At 46.5% G+C, this 20,228-nt stretch overlaps 1 protein-coding gene across 2 annotated transcripts in view; it reads right to left on the bottom strand.

The window, feature by feature from the left end:
- The window catches only part of LOC143218907 (uncharacterized), a 44,749-nt gene that overhangs the window by 18,099 nt on the left and 6,422 nt on the right, over nucleotides 1-20,228 (bottom strand). For both annotated transcript variants that reach the window (XM_076444474.1, XM_076444475.1), the window contains exon 2: nucleotides 10,516-10,576. In XM_076444474.1, coding sequence (XP_076300589.1) covers nucleotides 10,516-10,549 — 34 coding nt within the window. In that variant the 5' untranslated portion in view covers nucleotides 10,550-10,576. The remainder of the gene's footprint in view (nucleotides 1-10,515; nucleotides 10,577-20,228) is intronic.

The following is a 20,228-nucleotide window of genomic DNA, read 5'->3' as shown; positions in this document are numbered from 1 at the left end:
GGCATGCAAAAAGACGTTCGCGGCACGATCAGGAAAGGACAAGACACGCGCGCGCGGGAAGAAAAACAAGATCTGCTGAGAATGAAAGTGAAGGTGAGCAAAGAAACTGACGACCGAACGGACCGTTGCAAAATCACGTCGGCGGCGGCGGTAAAAGGACAAGAAGGTCGTAATTTGGCCGATACGTCATCGCTTTCTAACGATTATGCTATCGTGACGCGTCCGTTTCGCGTAAATGGAGCGGCGACTCGAAGCGAGACCCGCGTATAATTACCGTGCTGATTAATATCTTAATGGCACCGTTTATGCAATAATTGCTTCGCCCAAAACTGAAAGTGTTGGACCTCTGGGACTCTGATCGTGACCCGGACCCACCCCTAACTTAAAATGGAGAGTCAAATCCCCGATACAAATTCTACTAATTATTTCTGTAGACTAATATAGAGATCGTTTTGATTCCTAATAAAATGTAGGTAAAATCTGGACACTAGTATGAAGATTGTTCCGATTCCTAAGGCTGCACTGGACCTTTCTCTCATTCGCCTGCCAACCAGGTTAGCAGAACCCATCCTCTGTCCATAATTGCAGGAGAGTCAAGATCGAGATGGAAGAGCCATCATCAGAGCCCCTTAAATATTTATGAGGACGTTCGCCATCCGAATTCTGATCCTTTGTAAACTTTCACCGGACCGGGCCATGCTCCCGCGTCTTTTCCCTTCGGCGTTCCCGCGCAAACGCCGAGGAACATTGACGTATTAGAAACTCGTCGCGTCGGCATCAGGTCATCTTAGCGGGCTGCATGAGGGAACTTTCTACCGGGATGCGAAGTCATCCTCGACTGGCGTCAAATATTTACCCAGGGATGCACTTCGATTCGGAACAATGGATTCGTTAAAGCGGAGTACAAAGCGACCTCTCTGCTGTCTGAACTCTTCCCCACCGGTGTTAAAATACTCGAATGTTTGCAAACCTGCTCGAACAAATCGAGCTCGGAACACTTTAGAGAAATGTACCGCATTTCACTTGAAAATACTTCGTTTCCTTAGACGGTGCTCATTAGACTGTCGCCGTCGAAGGAAGGATATTCCTCGGCGTCATTAGCATAATTCTGAGCAATCGGCAGTAAAAAGCAACGTCACCGTGAGATGAAAATTTTCCAAATTTTCCTGTTTCTAATCAATTTATTCAATCTGATTCAATCTATCGATTTCGAGCCGTATCATTTTTATTTGGACCGGAGCGGGACGCTGCAGGAGCGATCGGATCAGCGTGTTTCATCGGTGAAACAGCGAGGAGTGCATGTGCAGGTATTCGGTACGATCAATCGATCCGTGTACGTGTTCCGCACGGATACGTGAAAATCGCTCGGGCTGCCAGCAGAACGCCGCCGGTTTCGTAACGCATTTCATGCGATCGCCGCGAGTTAGCCGTGCTCGGTATTTTTGCGAACCGCGGCTTTCCTGTTCGATTTGCATATACGTTCAAAAGGGGAATAGTTGCCACGTGGACGGCGGAGCGCGACATTTTCATATTCGCCGGAGAGACGCGGTCCACTCATGCGAATTCCACGCAAAATCCGAACCTTGGATTACCACAGTTGACCGGTAGCACTTAACGCTTCGATTGCCGGAGCTATGTCCATAAAAATTCCTATCACCTGCCACTGGATCAATTAAGAATTCTTTCACCCCATTTTATGCCTCTCGTATCGGACGTACTGCTCTGTATGTACTCCTTTTACTCTTCCAGTAGTACACACATGATACACCATTGAACTAATAAACCATTTTTATGGTGTGGCTTTACGTGGTTATTTGTGGATTAATTTGATTTTTTGGGTTGGCAGAATTACCTCCACTATGGACGACAATATGGAGCAATGGGCGTGGTCTAGACTGCGGTGGGCGTCAACTTGAAGTCCCTAGGGCGGTTTCTACCACAATCAGGCACTAGGGGAGTCTAAGTCAGACCCTGTTCACATTTCGAAGTCTCACAATTTGCGTAAAATTTGTGTATAACCATTTCCACGGGCTGTCAGGTTTGTGAAGCGAGTCTAAGAGAGATCTAACGATTAGAACTCCCGGGAACGGCGTCCATAATTCGCGGGCGAGTGGCACGCTCGAGGGACATTTTCATCGATCATGAGACGATTGAAAAATGTTGAAAGACAGATCGAGTCCGGCCGTTCGGCGTACGTTGCTCCGTGTCCATTCTTATCGACGGTCGGGGATCGGTTATCCAACAGCAGCGGACCCGGTGGATTAATTATAGGAAATTATGCGAAAACCGGCGACGGTGGCAGGCGGTTTTCCTCGGCGCAGGAAAAACACTGTCGCCGGCAGGTCGATTCGGCTCGGTGCGCTCGGCATGCAAAAATGCGCCGGTTCGGTTGCGTGAAAGGCCTGCTCTGTGTCTCGGAGCCACGTGGGCGTTTTCGTCGGCTTTTATTTTCACTTAATGGCCGTCGGGGTCTTTAACTCAGTCGCACGTTCCCCCGGTTGTTATACAGGCTGTACCACCGGCACAATTGCACGGTGAAAAGTGTGGCATTTCGCTCGAATTATTTCCTACGATAAACAAAATAATAGCTTGTCGTCGAACGCTTCGACAGCCGGTGTCACGTTCCCATAACTTCGCCGCAACCGTGGCCAACTACCATTGTCACGCGGTAATGCAACTGCACCTAAAAAGCTTTCCTTCCAGTAATTTCATTTTCTGTTATTTAGTAGTTTTTCGTTTTATTTTTTAAAAAGTGAGGAATGTTTGCTTTCCTGTTTCACGTGCAAGCATCGGTCAGATCCACCGGAGACATTATTGTGAATGACGCCTGCTTCCTTGACTCATTCATCTCGCAGCTCCTCAATGAAACTCCCTCGTGCTTCATACACGCTCGCGTAGACACGTGTCCATGCACGCTGCGAACGGCCACGACGCACAATTCACTTAAGCATTCAATATTCCCTAATTAAACCATACGCTGAGAAGATGAGTCACAATTTCGTCTTGACAAATCCCGCGCGTGCGGTCATTCCTAATAATATTCTAACACACACCTGCGTTTGTCATTCTATTTTCTGCGAAGCTGTTACTCAACATATTAAAATTCCTTTCCCGAGCACGTTTAACAGGAAATACCGTGCACAAAAAACTATAATTATTATACAAAAATGTACGTAAAACCGGTTTAAACTGTAATTTATATTTTGATTGATGTCTCGATATTGGCATCTAGCAGAAGTTATTTCAGAAGTTGTCGGTATTCGACGGCGGCTGGACTTTCCACATCAAGTGACGTTTTATGATTAGTTTTAATTGTGATTCGAGGCGATCGACGTCGAACTGCAACTTGTTCGAAGGCAACAGGAAGTGAAATCCGATCGTTGTTAATACATAATCATCGAAATCCGATACTGTCGTCTACTTTTACGACAGTTCATCGTTCCGAGCGGCGCGGCGTTCTCATAGCGCGCCGCGCCGGCCGTGTTCCGTCGGCGCAACAGAAAATGCGCCACGATCCGAGAATACTTCTCGTGTCTCGCGGATAATCGAGAACTTCCGTTTCCTGCGGCGGCCCTCGAATAGCAATGACTTCGTTCTCGCCTCTTTCCAACTTTCTTGTGCATAATAAGCCCGGCACGCACCGCGCCGCGCCGGCACGTAATCCAGAAATCCAGGGAAACGCCGCTGCGAGAATTCCTTGGCTGAAACGGAGCCGGAAGTAACGGCCAGAACAGTTCCTCGGATGCGACAGGTGTTTATTAATCATGCCACTGCCGCATAATCTGTCTAGGAACTGAACCGGTCCGCGTAATGTTTCTTACAAGTGAACTCATTCAATTATTTTACAATTGTGGATGTGGGCGGGGCCTAGACCGGCGGTGGGTGTGGCCTGGACCTCTGGTGGGCGTGGATTCTAACGTCCTTCAGGAATATTCCAGATTTTGTATGCAAACAGCATCAAACTAATAAAAAGTTTGACCCAATTTAACTTTCTTCCACACTGGCGGCTACTCCTGTTATAGCACAGGATGTGGAGCAGTGGGCGTGGCCTGACTGCGAGGTGGGGACAGGCCTGAACGTCCTTGAGCAGCCTCGCATTTCCAGCACGACTATATCACTCTCCCGATCGGCCATTCAAGTCGCAATGCACACGCTTCGCACGCGAAATATTCCATTATTATGGATATTTCTGCACCGTGGTATTAATTACCCGGGCTCGGTTTTATGCTAATTGAAGATCCACGCTCGATTTTCTTGTCGAAGACAATGCAGGCAAGGTGAAACTCGATGGCAGAACGGATGAAAGGTCGTCGTGCGAAGTTCAGAGCATTCGGGTGAAAGAGACCATTGTTCCCCGCGGCCGGCCGGGCGGTTATTAATTAGAATTAATTAGGAAGACGAAACGAGCGACGCGTCGCGGCGTCACGCTTCCGTTCGTGTATATACCCGGCGTGTTCTCAGCGTCGCCGGTTTTAAACTGCCAGCTATGCAGTAGCTCCGGCAGCAACCGATACAACCTGGCCGCGGTGCGGTGCGTAACCCGTAAAAGTGACCGTAAATAGACGACAAATTATGCGAAAGATGCGCCGCGCGACGGAAAATTGACCCAGATTCGAAGAAGGAAAGCCAATTCGCCACGGAGAGATCTGGTTTCGTCATGATTGCCGCAATTAAATCTACGGGGAGCTTTCGCGTTCCGAGTTTTACGCGCAATTACGCGCGCGTATACGGCGCGCGCGCGCTTTTTTACGCGTCTAAATGGCCGGCGTGTAATTTTATAAAAATACGGAAAAATAGTTTTCTAAATGCCGGGGCTCGGGGCAGGGAAAGAACGCTCAAGATCGACCCGTGAGAAAATATTTTTCGTCGCTGCAGAAAGACGTCTCTCGAATACCAGGCCTGGGTCAGGCACTCTGCAAAGGAGCGTAACATGATTAGGTCTGTGTTAGGCCTATCAATCAGTTCCATTTTCTGTACTTCTTCCCGTCTCCATTTTTCAATCGACAACCTATCAGATTTTCTCCAGACGCCGTTTAAAATCGCGAGTTCCGCGAGCTGGATTGAAATCAAGGCGACAAAAATCAGCTCTCCTCTCTTTTTAGAAACCATTTATGCAACTCCAGTGAACCTACACGCTCGACTAGTCCGGGCTAAGTCGCGCGCATATCGACGGAAGAAATGTTAATTCGCAAAAATCCGACAAATCGCGATCGGGCAATACGTTGCCCCGGTATCCTGAGGAACAGGATTTCGAGCAAATGTCCTTTCGCAACGACGAGAGCAAAAGGCTAAGCCGACGCAACGAGTTCCCCAGCGCGATAACAGAAACGCTCGCGCGAGAGCGCACACGCCCCTATTTACAGCCCACTTAAGACGACACGCGGATAATAAACTACGAAATTATTATGTAATATTTCACGGGTAACGCGACGCCGAAGATCGGCCGAGAAATTTACGCCGCTACTATTTATTCCGCGAGGGTCTGCCGGCGCGACGCGTCCGATATTTTGCGTTTTGCATATTTCACGGGGGGGGGGGGGGGGACTTTATTGAGTTGTTTTATCGATTTCTCAGTGTCACTTGAAAATAGCACTTCGTCATTTATTTGTGGAACCGTGCGAGCCGTGAAGCGTTTATTGATCTCTCGTGGTGGGCGAGTTTATGACAATTTAGAAAACTGGAAATAAATGCGTACAATAAATTTGAATAGAACTCTAGCTGCGGATTGTTTGAATAGACTGACGAAGGCGTTTATGAATTTATACAGTGTTCACTGGGATTTTCAAATGAACACGTTCGTACAGGTCAGCGTTTGATTCGGTTGAGTTAGCCTAACTTGGGTTAGAGTGTAAGGTGCCAGACCCTGTGTTAGGTGTTGCAACGGTTCATTTTAATCGGCCGGGAAAAATTCTTTTCACTTGTATCGCGCTGCCGATATATTTTTCCAAGTGATTTCTCGGTGCAGATTATAGCGTTCCAATGAATCTGCTCGCGCTAACGGAACCAACAGTGTTCCGGCAAGTGGCACGATCTCGCCGGAATCATTTTCCCCGAGCAATTCCTTTCGTTTCTTTTTTCCGGCATTCCTCGCCACGGTCGGTTCACTTTATTAGCGCGCAGTGATAACAACTTCGCTTTCAACGGTTTCCATGCTCTCGACGGCGCACGAACGCGCTCGCCGGAGTCTATAATTGCGCACGACCATTCGCGAGCCAGCCGGAAGTGGGCAGCATAAAGAAACGCCAAAAAATTAATTAATTTCCGCCGTGTATCCGCAGAATTAATTATACTTCAACAGTGGGGAGAATTGTCTCAAATATTTCACTTCACCGTCTCCATACGTTTCACCTGTGCCACATTTACTATTGACAGGAAGCCGTACTATCGCTCTTGACTGGTTTGGAAATTTGCAATATATCCACACACTCTGCCATTGGAAGTCCTAAGAAGTTAGGCTCCCATAGCGATCGAGAAAGCGTCGATCGGGAGCGAACTGGTCCGATGAAAAATCGTTCCCAGTGGATGGGAAGTGCGTGAGGCGTTATTCCTGCCAATTATTCGGCAACGTGAGAGAGTGAAATTAAGATCGTGACTAGCACGCGTCTTACGTGACATCGGGAACGGGTAGGAACACGCTTCGAAAGGTCTAACCGCATCCTTGCGCCGCAGTTACGCGGTTACGTAAGGAGAAAAGTCAGACAGCCGAGCAAATGGGAGGCGGACGGACATTAGTGGGAGGGAAAAACCGGCGATTTGAAAATATTTCTGGCCTGGTCGCTGCTAAATATAACCCACAGACTCTCTGGATCAAGATTCTTTCTGTATCCCTCGTTACTGCAGACTTATTGTGCAGGTCTGATCCTTCAAAGCGGATTATCTCTCAGCATTCGTTTAAAATTGAGGCTTGAAAGATGGTGGGCCATAAAGTCGACTTCAAAATGACGAGAATGTGTGGCCAGACTTCCTCCTTATAATCATCCCAACAATAAGAACCAAGTGCACAACAAGGAAAAATTTTAATGAGGACTTAAGATACAAGTTTTGCCTTCCAGAAAGGTTTATCTGGACACTCGGTTCAAATTGGAGCTCAGTAAAATAAAAGATTTGCCCATCCAGCAAAGTTGCCCGTTTCGCCGAACGGCATTTCGACTAGTGATTTCGTTCCCTTCGTTTTAATTGAAACGCGGAAACGGTCCCGGTATCTTTTCGATCGTTCCAAAATATTCTTCCGCATATTTCACGCTTCGGGGCGAGCCACGCAACCTCGTTCGCCAAGAACTTTCTTCGGTTCTGCGCTTGCGACAAGGCTGCGGGGCAACGGTGTTCCTTTCCATGCGAGGCAACGCGACAGGACGGGACGGGACGCGGCGCGGCGATGCACGCCCTCGCATCATAAACGCATTTACCGATGATTCATTTGCGACACTGTTCGCCAACCTGTTAGCCGATTTGCGATTCCGTACGCATGAACTTGTCCGGCCCGGCCACCTTGCCACTGTGTTCGCAATCCACGAATTCGTCACCGTAGACGTGGCATTCGACTCCTTGGACGTAACTTCTGGAGTCACGATTATAAAGTCTGGATTAGGGTGTATACCTATAATTATGAGGTTTGGTCAGGTCTGGTTACAATGGTTACGTTTGGTCAGGTCTGGGAATAACGTCTAGGGCTGATCAGATTGATCCTAGCTGGTCATATATATGTTAGGTCTGATCAGAATTATCATACCTGATCATATATGTTAGGTCTAATCAGAATGGTCATATATATTAGGTTTAATCAGAATGATCATCTATGTTAGGTCTAATCAGAATTATAATTCCTGGTCATATATGTTAGATCTCATCAGAATGATCATTCCTGGTCATAAATGTTATGTCTGATCAGAATGATCATACCTGGCCACAAATGTTAAGTCTGATCAGAATGGTCATGCCTGGTCATAAAGATTGGGTCTGATCGCAACGCTCAATTCCTGTAAACCCCGTCCAAAGCCATGAGATCCATATCGCGACATTTAAATCTAAATTAAGCCAATTAAACACAGCCTGAAATAAATCGGTGTCAGATCTGTGTCAGGTGCGATTATTCCCGGGTTAGGTCCGCCACACCTGCAGCTGTACGCTGTCCATAAAAATCAAGATGACTGATTTGATTGTCTGAAGCAACACCGCATAGAAAGCGAACGGCCACTGTATCTGGCTGCTAATTTCGAATCGATCATATTTAACAAACCATAAAGGAAATCAATAAATGACACGATATCACACCAGCCAATCGATTACCGTGATCATTGTTATTCAACGTGAATAGAAAAGAATCAAGCGGTCGATATAAATTCTTCGATTCCGGTGTATCTGATCCGATTTTTTTTTTCACTTTCTCCGAGTCGTTACGGCTTGATTGCATTACATGCAGCTGCAGAAAATCGAGCGAGCTCACTCGCGGTGCATTATGCAGCCCGTGACTTTCGTCTATCTGTTCGGTCGACGTCTGTGTTCTGGCTTAATTAGCCGGGCCCTGGTATTATGCATTTGAATCCGTCGTTTCCGCGCCGTGGCAACCGGAGACACGTACTCTTAATAAATCCGTACCGAAATCGGAGCTGTTCCGATGAAAATTTAATGGCGGCCGTGGAGGAGAGCAAAAATACCGAAGACAGACGAGCCTTGGGGCATTCAGAAACGAGCGAATAACGAATAATTTATCCGTTCGACTCGGTTTTCATCCGAGTTAATATCATGTATTTTCCATTGGAGCACCGGGACGGTACGCGGCGGATTTATTTTCCGTGCAGTCATAGCAAAATAAAAAATCGCTTTCGACCACCGCGGGCATCGATAAAGAAACGATTCACGGAGGTTTACGAACGCGGACCCGGCTCGAACGAAGACATTTGTATTCATTACCGTGGCTGTACACGCTCGAACAGCCGTGTCTCTGGACCACCGGCAGCGATTACCGCGCGAAACGCGCTAAACCACCTTTGTACGACCGTCGTTCGCATATATTTATGTTTACGTAGGAGCTAAATGGAAGTTGCATCGGCTCCGGCTGACCAATGGAATGCAGCCCCGTGGGACATCCGTCCGTGAAACTTATGCATCGCGGTCGAAACACGTGGGATGACCAGCGCATCCACTTGTTTGGAATTTTATTGTAACTAGCGCTGGTACAGAACCCCATTTTAGCATAATCCTCGGCTGCACAGGCCCTTTTAAACATATCAATATGCACGCTCTTTTATTTGCATCCTGCCATAAAGTTGCCAAGGGGTTCTCAGTATTAGAATATACCGAGGGTTTGTTATTTTCATCGGGCAAAAGAGGTGCAGAAGCCTTGGAGAACTTCAAACTCGACATTCCAGGGTGCTACCGTCCACAGATCCCGGAGTCCAGCGTTTTTATATAGTACTTCCAAAACCGTCAACGCCATCATTCAAGCAAATTGGCGGAAATGGGGTCCGCCAACGAGGACTAACGCGCGCACCACGCGCAAAACGAGCTTAAGACCGCTGAATCACCGCTGCATGAAAGTAACTGCCCAGATCCTGGAAATAAACCGCCTCGTCCGACCCGGCTTATAATATTCTGTAGATTTAATCGAGCCCGTCGCCGAGAGGCGAAACATCTATATAATTGCGACATCTATTTATGCCTAACGTCTCCTTATTGCACAATAAAATAAACGCGAGCGTAAGTTTGACAATACATCATCTTAGCTGTGTACTAATCCGAATGGAGCTTTTATGTTTCAGTGTAATTGCCGAAACGTTTCACCGAGTCTTTGTTAATAGCAGACTCGGCGGATTTCTCGACGAAATCCACGTGCCTGCAACCTGATAACAATTACACTCGCGATTCTCCTTCTGTCTTTGGAGTCCCCTCGCTCCTCCAGACGGCTTGATTCATTCGCGATGCTCGTATCGTGCTCGCCGTACGGTCCCCTGTGTTTACGTTCACGTAGGAAACACCTTGACTCGACACGAAAACCCAGTTAACACTACCATGGGCGTCTGCTGCGCAGCCACAATCATTTCAATCAGACTTCAGCACATGCGAACGCACGCAAACCTCTTGAAAATATTCTTCAACATTATATATTCTTCACTGCACACTAATCTCGAAGCCTCAGGTGGCAGTAAATTATTTTTTACCAGGCGAAACTTCCCAACTAGTTCACCGTGACGTAAATACTATACGATATCGATTTTTAAAACGTCAGCTCCACATGTCACGCGCTAAGAAGCAGCATACTACTCGCCGCAGGCTTCATGCACTTCTTCTTCCGCGCATTGTTCCCCCGTTCCCTCTTTCGAGGACCTTGTATGCAACGAGCGAAGTTGAGTTAGGTCAACCCCCGATTCCCGAGTGCAAGTTCCTCCACGGTGCATTGTTCCCGCGATGCACCATATTGCATCGCTTTATTCCGCGAGAAGGAGCATATGCGTGCGAAACGTGCGTCCACCGAAGGAGGGTTCAAAACTAGCTCAAAATCTCATTCCAACTACTCACCCTGCAACAAAAATCCATGCAGCGCGAGGTTCATGGCTACCAGGTGAGCAATTCCTTCAGCCTGCAACAGAGAATGCACTCATTATACACACAATTACGATAACAATTTATGAAAATGACGTGACGATGAGTTCGAATATACGAGATCCCACAAATTGGGTCATAACTTCTGAACGAGAAATCTGATCGAGCTGAAACTTTTTACACAATTGCTCTATGGTATAGTACAGATACTGTAAAAAGTTCAGATTTTTCTACCGATCCATTTCGCTGCAGGAAAATCGAGAAGATCGTATTCTTCTTCCAAATGCAATCTTCCTTGGAGAGAACGTAATCGATAAAAATCGAGAAGAATGTAATCGATTGCAAGAAAATTAGAACTACATGTTTGTCATGACTCGTACCACGAGTGTAAGGGCTGAAGATTCAAATTTCCCGCGAAATCGGTTCTGCACGAACGTGAAAATTTTGTTCAGCCGACAAAACCGTGCCAGCGGTTGTCGACAATGGTTCCCGCTTTTTCGTCTCCGCGATCAATGATCGATGAAAACCGACCATGTGCAGGCGGTCCATGGCGGCGTACTCGAAACTACTCGTCGTCGGTCGAGGGCACAATGGCCGCGTTGCAGCGGAAATAATTCAGGTCGAGCGTGCACGTATGCCCGCGCGTAACGGTGTTCTCGGTGCGAGCACAGACCGGCGAACGCGTTTCACGGCCGGAATTATTTCTGGCACGACGGGCGACTTTTCCCGTTTTTGTCCGCGTCCTGGGGCCTTCCACTGGCCCATTAATTTCAGCGATGCTCGCCCCGGCCGTCGCTTTCTTTCGCCAGGGGCCCGCGATACCCCACATCCAACAATTCGATGACACGTTGCCAAAGTGAAATTACAATTCCAAAAAATAAAAATGAAATAATTACCATTCTTTCTAATGAAAATGACTGCTATGAAGAACAAATTGTTTGACCCACAAGTGGTCCCAGAATTTTAAAACTTCGATATTTTTAATAGTACTTGCGTGGATTTAAGTATGTCAAATGTGAAGTGCAGCGAGAGGCTGGATGCACTGGCAGGTGTGGTGCATCGTACTCGTTGCAGAGAGAGAATTTCTTGTGGACTTCATTTCCTACGTCGATGGCAAAAATTACATTCGAAATGGAATACCCAAGGCATAGAGCACATAAAATTAGGGGTAGTTTAAATCATCAGTTCTCCAACATCAAATTTGTTTATAAAATATCGTCCCTTATAAATTTCCTCACCCTCGAAATATACGTAAGAATTTTTATTTCGAAAACTGTGGGTCCCATCGAATTGAACTTTTTTTATCTGAAACTAGAAGGTTCAGGCTATGGCTCCATATTTTTTTCACATCGAAAAATTAATTTTGTAATATGTCAGATTTTAACGAAAGTTTCACTTAGCGAGGTTGCATCGAGGAGTTCGTTGCTCACGTAGATGTTTTCACGCCAACTCCGAATGTTGACAACGTGACCGGCTGGTATAATTGTTCGCCAGGTGAGCAGTTTAATTGGTTATCGAACAGGTAGGGCGTCGTGACGAGTCAGTGCTGTGCTGCAACCTTGTTGCAGCAATTACAGCAATCGCATACGAAGGGAACAATGGGAGCTACGACAAGTAGCTACGTAAAATGGTTTCGTCGACGATGTCGTGGTATAGTGTTGTCGCACGCCATCAGCCACCCAGTGATACTCTTTCGCGTGGCACATCACGAAACCCGTGGACGTGCCCCCCTCTCCTCTCCTACGATCCGAGGAACCCCGAGGTGAATACGAAATCGGGGAACACGGTCGCCATTAACGTGCGTGCAATTTGTAATCAGCTTCTCCTCTTTTGTATTATTCCTAACACCTGACCAGGCAATTTCCAGAAAAATATCATTTCCTTTTCAATTGTTTCTTCAAGAAATAGAAAATGCTCCAATTTTCCGAATGGTCCAGTGAATTTTAGGAGATTTTGTTTCTAAGCTTTTTATCAAAAAATATAAAATGGTCTTTGATGGACCAGTAAATTCCAGTAAATTTTCATTTAACTGCAGCTGGGAATAACGTACGGTTTGCTCCAGTTGCAGGGACCACGTTTGGCACGAAAGTGGGTGTACGGTTTTTGCGTGACCGGTTGCCAGGTTTGGCTTTGTGGCTTTGGGGCCTGGAGATTTAAGGCTCGAGCTGCATCAGGTGTTTGATTCGGAAAGAGGAGAAGGTCGTACGCACCGGCGGCGCGGCGTGGCGTTTCTGTTTCCTTCTCGCTTTTGCATCGGCGACTGTGTTCCCCCTCGCCTTAAAGACGATTTTCACCTTACGTAAAACCGGCACATCGGCCGTGACTCGTTTCCATGGCGAACGACTTTCCCCGATTCCGTATCGCGAACGTTATACACTTTAGAAACGATCGACGCCATGTCTCTTGCAACGTTGTGCGATTTTTCACGATGTGTCTACACGAAAATATCCCATCCTCTTTTGCATATAATATACAAAAAATAGATTTCAGAACTTTCATGAATCTATAATGACCAGGTCATAAAAATCAACAACAGGTCATGAATGTTTAAAAAAGTCAGTAAATAGTAGACCTAAGGTTGAAGTTTGATATTCAAGGTTATTCCAAGGTCATTCCAAGGACACAACCAAAAATGGACGATCGAAAAACCAAAATCTGAAAATGTATTACCTAAATTTAATATCAAAAATAAAGGACACTCTTCTGCAGTTGAACAAAACTTAGGAATATTAATTAGGGGCGCTCGTTACGGTAGTTCGGTCCACGAGCAGGGTCCAGACACAGAAGAAACAGTTTAAGGTAGTGTACAGTTACCATAGCGTGTCCACCTTTTTTTTCCACACGAAAAACAATAGCCTGCGAACCCCCTAATTTCGCAACGGCCGTTTCGCTAAACAGCGAACGAGATACGGCCGATTTGCTCGATTCTACAGAGCCGATTTCCACGCGGCTAGTTCTAATTCCACGGCTCTCGAAGGAAAGTGAATTCCAAATCGAGCACGCTCGGCGCCGGGGAGGCTCGTTTAGCATACGTTCAACTTTTGGCATTCTTCGTTTTTTCGAAAGTGGAGGACTCAAGGACGTCTGCGTGTGTGGATTGTGGATGTCGTGGGGCAACGAGTTGACGACTATAAATTCGTTCAAGTCTTCGGTTACCTGCCGACGGTCGAGTTCATCGCATTCCATCGAGCCGTCATCAGCTTCCAAAAAAATCGCTCGTCAACAATTTTGCTACTTGCCAACAAAAACATTCAAAAACCTTAAAATAATCTAACATCCAGCGATGACGAAACAATTTTTTAATGAACGTATAAATTACTCCAACCTCGCTCGATTCTAATCCGACTCCATCCATGTTCTAAAATTGCGGAGATTTTTTAGTTGCCAGTATAATTTATCGACAACCAGGTATCGCTTGCTATCGTTTCTCAGCAGGTGTCAAGGTAATACAGGTAAGAATTGGTTGTTGGATGTTGAAGCCCGGCATCGAAGGAGACACGGCGCATCCCGGACTTTCTAAACCGATCCGATCGAACGATACGATCGCCGCGAGTTTATTCCCTTTCATGGCGAGTCACGATCTGGCGGCCTAGCTCGCTTCTTCGTTTCGAAGAAAACCGTTTTCCCGATCAACCCGCGGCAGAACGTGTTACGTTACGTTGACTAACAATCGCGCTCGTCTGGAGAGAACGGCTCTCTCGTTTCCGGCTTTAGATCGATCGGCCGGATATTGCCTGCGGCCTCGCGTGTCGGTCCCCGGTCGCCGATGATCTAGATCTATTCTAGATCTTCGTTGTGTTCTTCGTCTCGTTCTCAGTGTCTGATAGTTACGAGTAGTCGTCGTCGAGTTCCTTCGGTTCCGCTTTCGATCGAAATTTTAAACAACGTTGTTCTCGCGTGTAGGGGATGTTTTTATGCGATAGGAATCGTTAAGTGTGAAGTTACTTTGTGTACAATTTTTGCGGGGAGCATAAATCACGTCACCGGCTAAACAGTGTCATAAATTCATTACGTGAGGTTACGCTTTCAGCAGTGAAAGTCGACCCTAGAATAATGTACACTACCGTATTAGAATAGTCTATTGCGGTCCGCTAGCTTTGGTACTGGAGGAGAAATACTGGTAAAGGTGGTAAGGGTACAAAATCTCACAAATTTCTGGGGGTCCCGATCTAGGGTTCCCAAATTGTTAGGGTCTCAAAGACCTTTTGTTTGATTGTTTTACGTCGCTTCTTCAACTGCTATGGTTATTGAGCGACGGGACCTACAGTTTAAGGGTCTCAAAGACCTAGAGTTCTAAATTCCTAGGGTCCCAAAGTCCTAGAGTCCTAAATTCCTAGGGGTCCAGAGTCCTACGCCCTCCCACAGTCCGAGCGCTGCCAGAATCCCTGAGATCCAGAGTCCTATGATCTCACAGTGCCAAAACCACGATCCCATCGTCCCCTAGAACTATCATCGCGAAAGCCTATAGCCGATATTTGTACCTACACGTCTGCCACCGTTTCGTAGCAAGAGGCATTTACATAGCGCCGATACAATACGCAAACCGAGAGCGGATTTCTCACGAAAATCGACAGTCGTTCGTTCACGACCGTTGGATACATACAATTTCATCCACACGATCCATCCGGCTTTCTTGCGATCTTACATAACCGGTTAATTATCGGTTCAGCGATCAGCTCTTCACTGTGGCAATAATAAACGCGCTCTTACCTAATCGATGAGCATCACGATAAAAGCGATTCGCCAAAAAGAAGAACGAAGCCAGAGTAATAGAAAAACCAGACCAGCATATACCGACAGAAACAAAAAAAAATGGAACGGTCCGAACTTTCTTTCTCGGAGGAACACCTGTTTCGTCTAATAGTCAGTCTCGGACAGCATTGGCCCGCTATCGATCGAGAAGATCTTCGGGGTGCCGCGCACGGAACGAAGGTAAACGGCGAGTCGTGATCCAGTCCCGGGATCCATAAATCACGGCGAAGCGCACCTCTCGATCCGCGGATCGAGGCTATACGGAGAACGGAGGATTCTAGATCGTTGGATGAATGGAGCACCGGATCGTTAAGTTCATCCCCGCGAAGATCCCGAGATCGAGATCTGAACCGGAGCATTCCTGCCGGGCCGTTTCATTAGGTTTTATTATTACTGTCGGGAATGTTGCTACGGCTCGAATATTTAATAATTACACCGTATTTATCCCGGGCTTGAATCACGAGAAACCCGTTCAGTTCCAATGATCGTCGGACGAATGAACGAGATCGATCTTGCGGAGCGCCGCGAAGCATCGTGGGAATTGGACGATTTAGACAAAGATTAATTGATCGTACAAAGCGATGCTACGTCGGCTTTCACTTTCCATAAAATCGTCTCGAATCGAAGCGTAACGCTGATCGAAGACGATCCGCGAAAGGGAACGTTAGATTCCCGTTGATACGAAGCTCTGGTATCTTCGAAACTGGCCCGCGGGATTGCGTGTCGAATAAAACGAGAGTAAGTGGGTCTTGCGCATCCCGATGCCATTTGTGTCGCAAATATTTGCAATCGTTCCCCCATTCACTTTGCCGTAGCAGTAAAGACCGGCCGATATGTAGAATGTGTCGTGGCGAACAGATATCAAAAGAGTTTTCGTCGTTTTGTAACGTTGTAAATCATGATTGTATCAATGGCTCGGCGAACCTGTCAACAAATGGTCGAGCATTGTGCGATTCTCATTTCATTATGCTCGAGCTGGGTACAGCTAATGCTACAAGCAAACGCCGTTTCGGTTATGTAAATTGTAACACACACAAAACAAATCTCCGGCGAGCCGGCCGATTGCGCCTAAATGGCCGATTTGTTGATCGCTGCGCGATATCCGCTTATGGCGGGCCACTGTCCCTCATTACACTTTCAAAATACACGAAACCAGGCATTCGGGTGATGTCGATTACGGAAAAAATTCCGTGGAACTTTTTTATTCATCGCTGTTCGCTCTTCGGCTTCCAGAGGTCTACACAAATTATTATTGGGAATACATACTCAAGACATGGATTACCAGAGCCGAATCTCACGAGCGCAGATTGCCTCCAACTACAAAAGATCAAGCAGGATTCCATCGTCAGAAAGAGTGTGCAAAACGGAAAGTGGAAAGCCATCCATCATATTTAAAACACGTCTTAAATCAATCAAATCCGATATTGCGCGAACATTGCGCAATTCGCGACTTGTATTAATCTCCGCAAAACAGCAATTTTCTGGCGGTGCCGTGATGAATGCGTTTATTTACACTTTCAACCTGCCCGAGTATATACGGTCGTTTTTAAACAACATTTCCTCGGTCGATATTCTCGAACCGGTGCCAATTGGCTGAACACCGATCGCCGCGCGCCCGATCCTTTAAGGTATTACATGGCAGTACAAATTTATTTGGCAACGTGATTCAAAACACCGTAATTTATTCCGTATGGTGGCCGCGTGAAAATCAAATGGGCGATAAATCTCGTTGCTCCGGTGTGTCCCTCCACCGCGAGGCACTTTCAAGGAATTCATTAGAATTCGTTAGAAGTGTCGCCACACGTTGCGACTACATTTGGGATGCATTTCGCTGTTTGTGAAACAAAGCGGTATTTTATTCTGCCATTAAACAATCCATACCCCTGCGGAAAAATGAAAATTCTTCAAACATCCAATTAAGGGGGTATTCTGGTTCTGAAATGAATAACTCGTGAAATCTTCTTTATTGTTCCTTTAAAAAAATCACGCATGTTCTTCAAATACCAATGGATATATGTGCAAAATTATAATTCGAAAGGTTCAGGAGTTTTGTGAAAAATATTGTTGAAAATCGATACGAAGGTGTCCGTTTCTAAATTGTCCGTGAATCCGCTCGCTGGCGATTTTATCGTGTTTAGACGATCATCGAGAGTCCGAACTCTAAAAACACGTTTACACAGCCGTTACAGCAACGCCTTCACTTTCTCCTTTTCGAAAAACGTTCTCCGACGTTCCCGGGCTCGTAAAAGCGGCCGGGGCCCCATGAAACTCTGAACTTCCATTACACGAACCTGTAAATTTCACTTCACGGGCGCGACTGACACGTTCGATCGTTTTATTACGTTTGCGAACGGCGTTACAGAATAATGCACGCCCACACGGCCCCTATATCTAATCCGGCTCGTCCGCAGCGGACTTTATGGAATTAGACTTTTCCCTGTCAGCCTCCATTAGCATCTTTATGATTTATCGCCGTCAGAAACCGGAGAACAGCGTGCGATTAACTAGAGAATTTCCAACCGTGTTCTGGACATTCAGAAAATATTATTTAATTATCGAAGTACAGTGTTATACTTTGCAACTTTCGTTTCTGTGTTACGCACTCTTCCCCGGTATTCGTGTCAAGGAAAATCGATACGTCCCCGCGAGTAATCGATACTCGAGTGATTTCCGGATTGCATACGGTAATCGAATGACGCTCGAGCGATTTTTCGCGAGTGTTACCTAATCCTCAAAACCACAGGGGCGAGGAAAATCGTCGAGATTTTCGTCGAAAGGCATTAGCATGCCGCGGAACCAGTTATGCTACCGCAATGCACCGGCTTCTTGTATCATTCGTCGCCCAGGAAATGCAGTTCGCGCGTGTTGCGCAATCTTTATGAAAACTGGAGTGCGGCGGAAACATATGGAAGCATTGCCCGGTTGCAAAATACTGCATCCCCGCTAATTAAACATTAGCGTGTCCGCGTACAGTTACGCTGTTTTTCTATATTTTGCTGGAACACGTTTTGCTCGCGTGGCGTGTAACGAGGCTCCATGAACTTTGCGATGGCACTTCATTCCCGGAATACTTCTGCGAACAGAATCCCATTCGATGTTAATAGATCCCAGCTGTTCGATCCGTCGAAGATAGCTGCCGTCAACGCTTGTTCCACCGGCGCACTCGATCCTTTCCCAGTGCAGGAGAACTTCATTTTCCTTGTCGTCGATTTCGAAAGGTCTCTCGATTACTCTCGCTGATCGATTGATGCCGATCGGCCACCCCGATAAAAGAGACATTGATAGAACCGAGTCGCCCATTAAACGCGGGACTTCTTTCTTCGCCCACTCCTCGCGGAATTAAGAGGTTTCCACCTCTCGTATAAAACCATCTTCAGCGAACTCACAAATTAAACCTCGATCACGTCCCGTGATAAAAATTCATTTCGCGACTCGTCAGAATTTCAGTGTCGTCGACACTACCCTTGAAGGAAACGGGAAACTTTTATTCAGTGTTCTCTCAAATCGTGGACTCCCAACTTCCTGCATTTTTTTTGCAAAATTCTAATGCCTTCGGTCCTCGAGTTCTAAACTTCTTCAGTAAATTGTCGCAGTGTCTCTCAGATTGTTCGAGCGATTACATAAAAGAGAGCTGACTTTAAATAGTCTATTTCGATCAACTTTCCACAGGTTCTCGGCAGGTCTAACACGAAATCTGTGTTTCTTGCTCATCTTTTTCTCACTTCATCGTCACTCCTCGATCGATTGCTGCTTGACGATAATCGATACCGAGTTACATAAGACCGTTCTTATACCCTCGAAATGCTTTTGTGGGACTTTCCCGAACGCGACGTATTGCGGAAAGAGCGTTTGCCATGGGCTATGATTCACAACGTTTAGCCTTTTTAGTTGTGCTAAAACCACCGTCGGGAATTTCCTTCGATTAATAAAATTTATCTATCAGAATTATATAAATGCCGGGGTTCGAGGATTATACGTGCGCATAACTGACGTGAGAAACATTCTTGCGGTTTCGCTTTCCTTTACCCGAACGGATCACGTTTTAGCAGAATTTGGTTCAAGCTCCTGTGTGTCTCTCTGCATGAACACGAGAAGTAGAAGTAGACACTTTGCCCGCTGACCTGAAGCTAACATCATCTCAAATTACCGCAACATAGTTTACAAGGTTTAAATGAGGCTGTCGTCATCAAGGACGGCTTGAATGAGATGTACAAGCTAGGTGGATGATCGCCAGTTATGCAATTTACTGGAAATGCCTAAACTGCCTATAGGTAAGCTGGGGCTATCAATAAACTTATCGATGGAAACCTGTTAGAGAAAATGACAGATGTAATAAATCAAATCTGCATTTCAGTGGGCCAAGATCTCTGCAGGGGAATTGGCCTGGAGATCTGGAGACATGGAGACCTACTTTCTGAGGCTGTTATCACAAAGTCCAAGGGACTTGGGGGTTCCAGAGATCCTGAAGTACATGGGACTTGGGGATCTAGGCATCTGAGAACCTAGGGACATGGGGACTTAGAGGTACTAAAGTCCAAAGGACCTTGGGGCCTAGGGGTCCTAAAGCCAAGGGACTTGGGGGTTCCAGAGATGCTAAAGTTCAAGAGACTTGTGAATCTAGAGATCTGGGGGCATAGGGATCTGAAAACCTAAGGACCTGGGGACTTAGAGGTCCTAAAATCCAAAGGACGTTGAGGCCGAGGAATCTCGGAGCCTAGAGGTCCTAAAGCCCAGAGACTTTGGAACCTAGGCACTTGGTATCTGGGGGCCTAAGGAGTTGGAAGCCTAACGACTCAGGGCATTAGAGACCCAAAGTCGAGTCGACCTAGCCTAGAGTCCTAGAGTCGCACCACTCCAGGATTTCCAAGTCCCTGTAGTCCAAGTCCTTTTAATTCCCATCGAATCGTAACGCGGCGGAGTAGGTGTCACAATGGACC

This window comes from Lasioglossum baleicum, chromosome 20, assembly GCF_051020765.1.
Source record: "Lasioglossum baleicum chromosome 20, iyLasBale1, whole genome shotgun sequence".
Taxonomy (NCBI): Eukaryota; Metazoa; Arthropoda; class Insecta; order Hymenoptera; family Halictidae; genus Lasioglossum; species Lasioglossum baleicum.
This window is presented reverse-complemented; position numbering and strand designations above follow the sequence as displayed.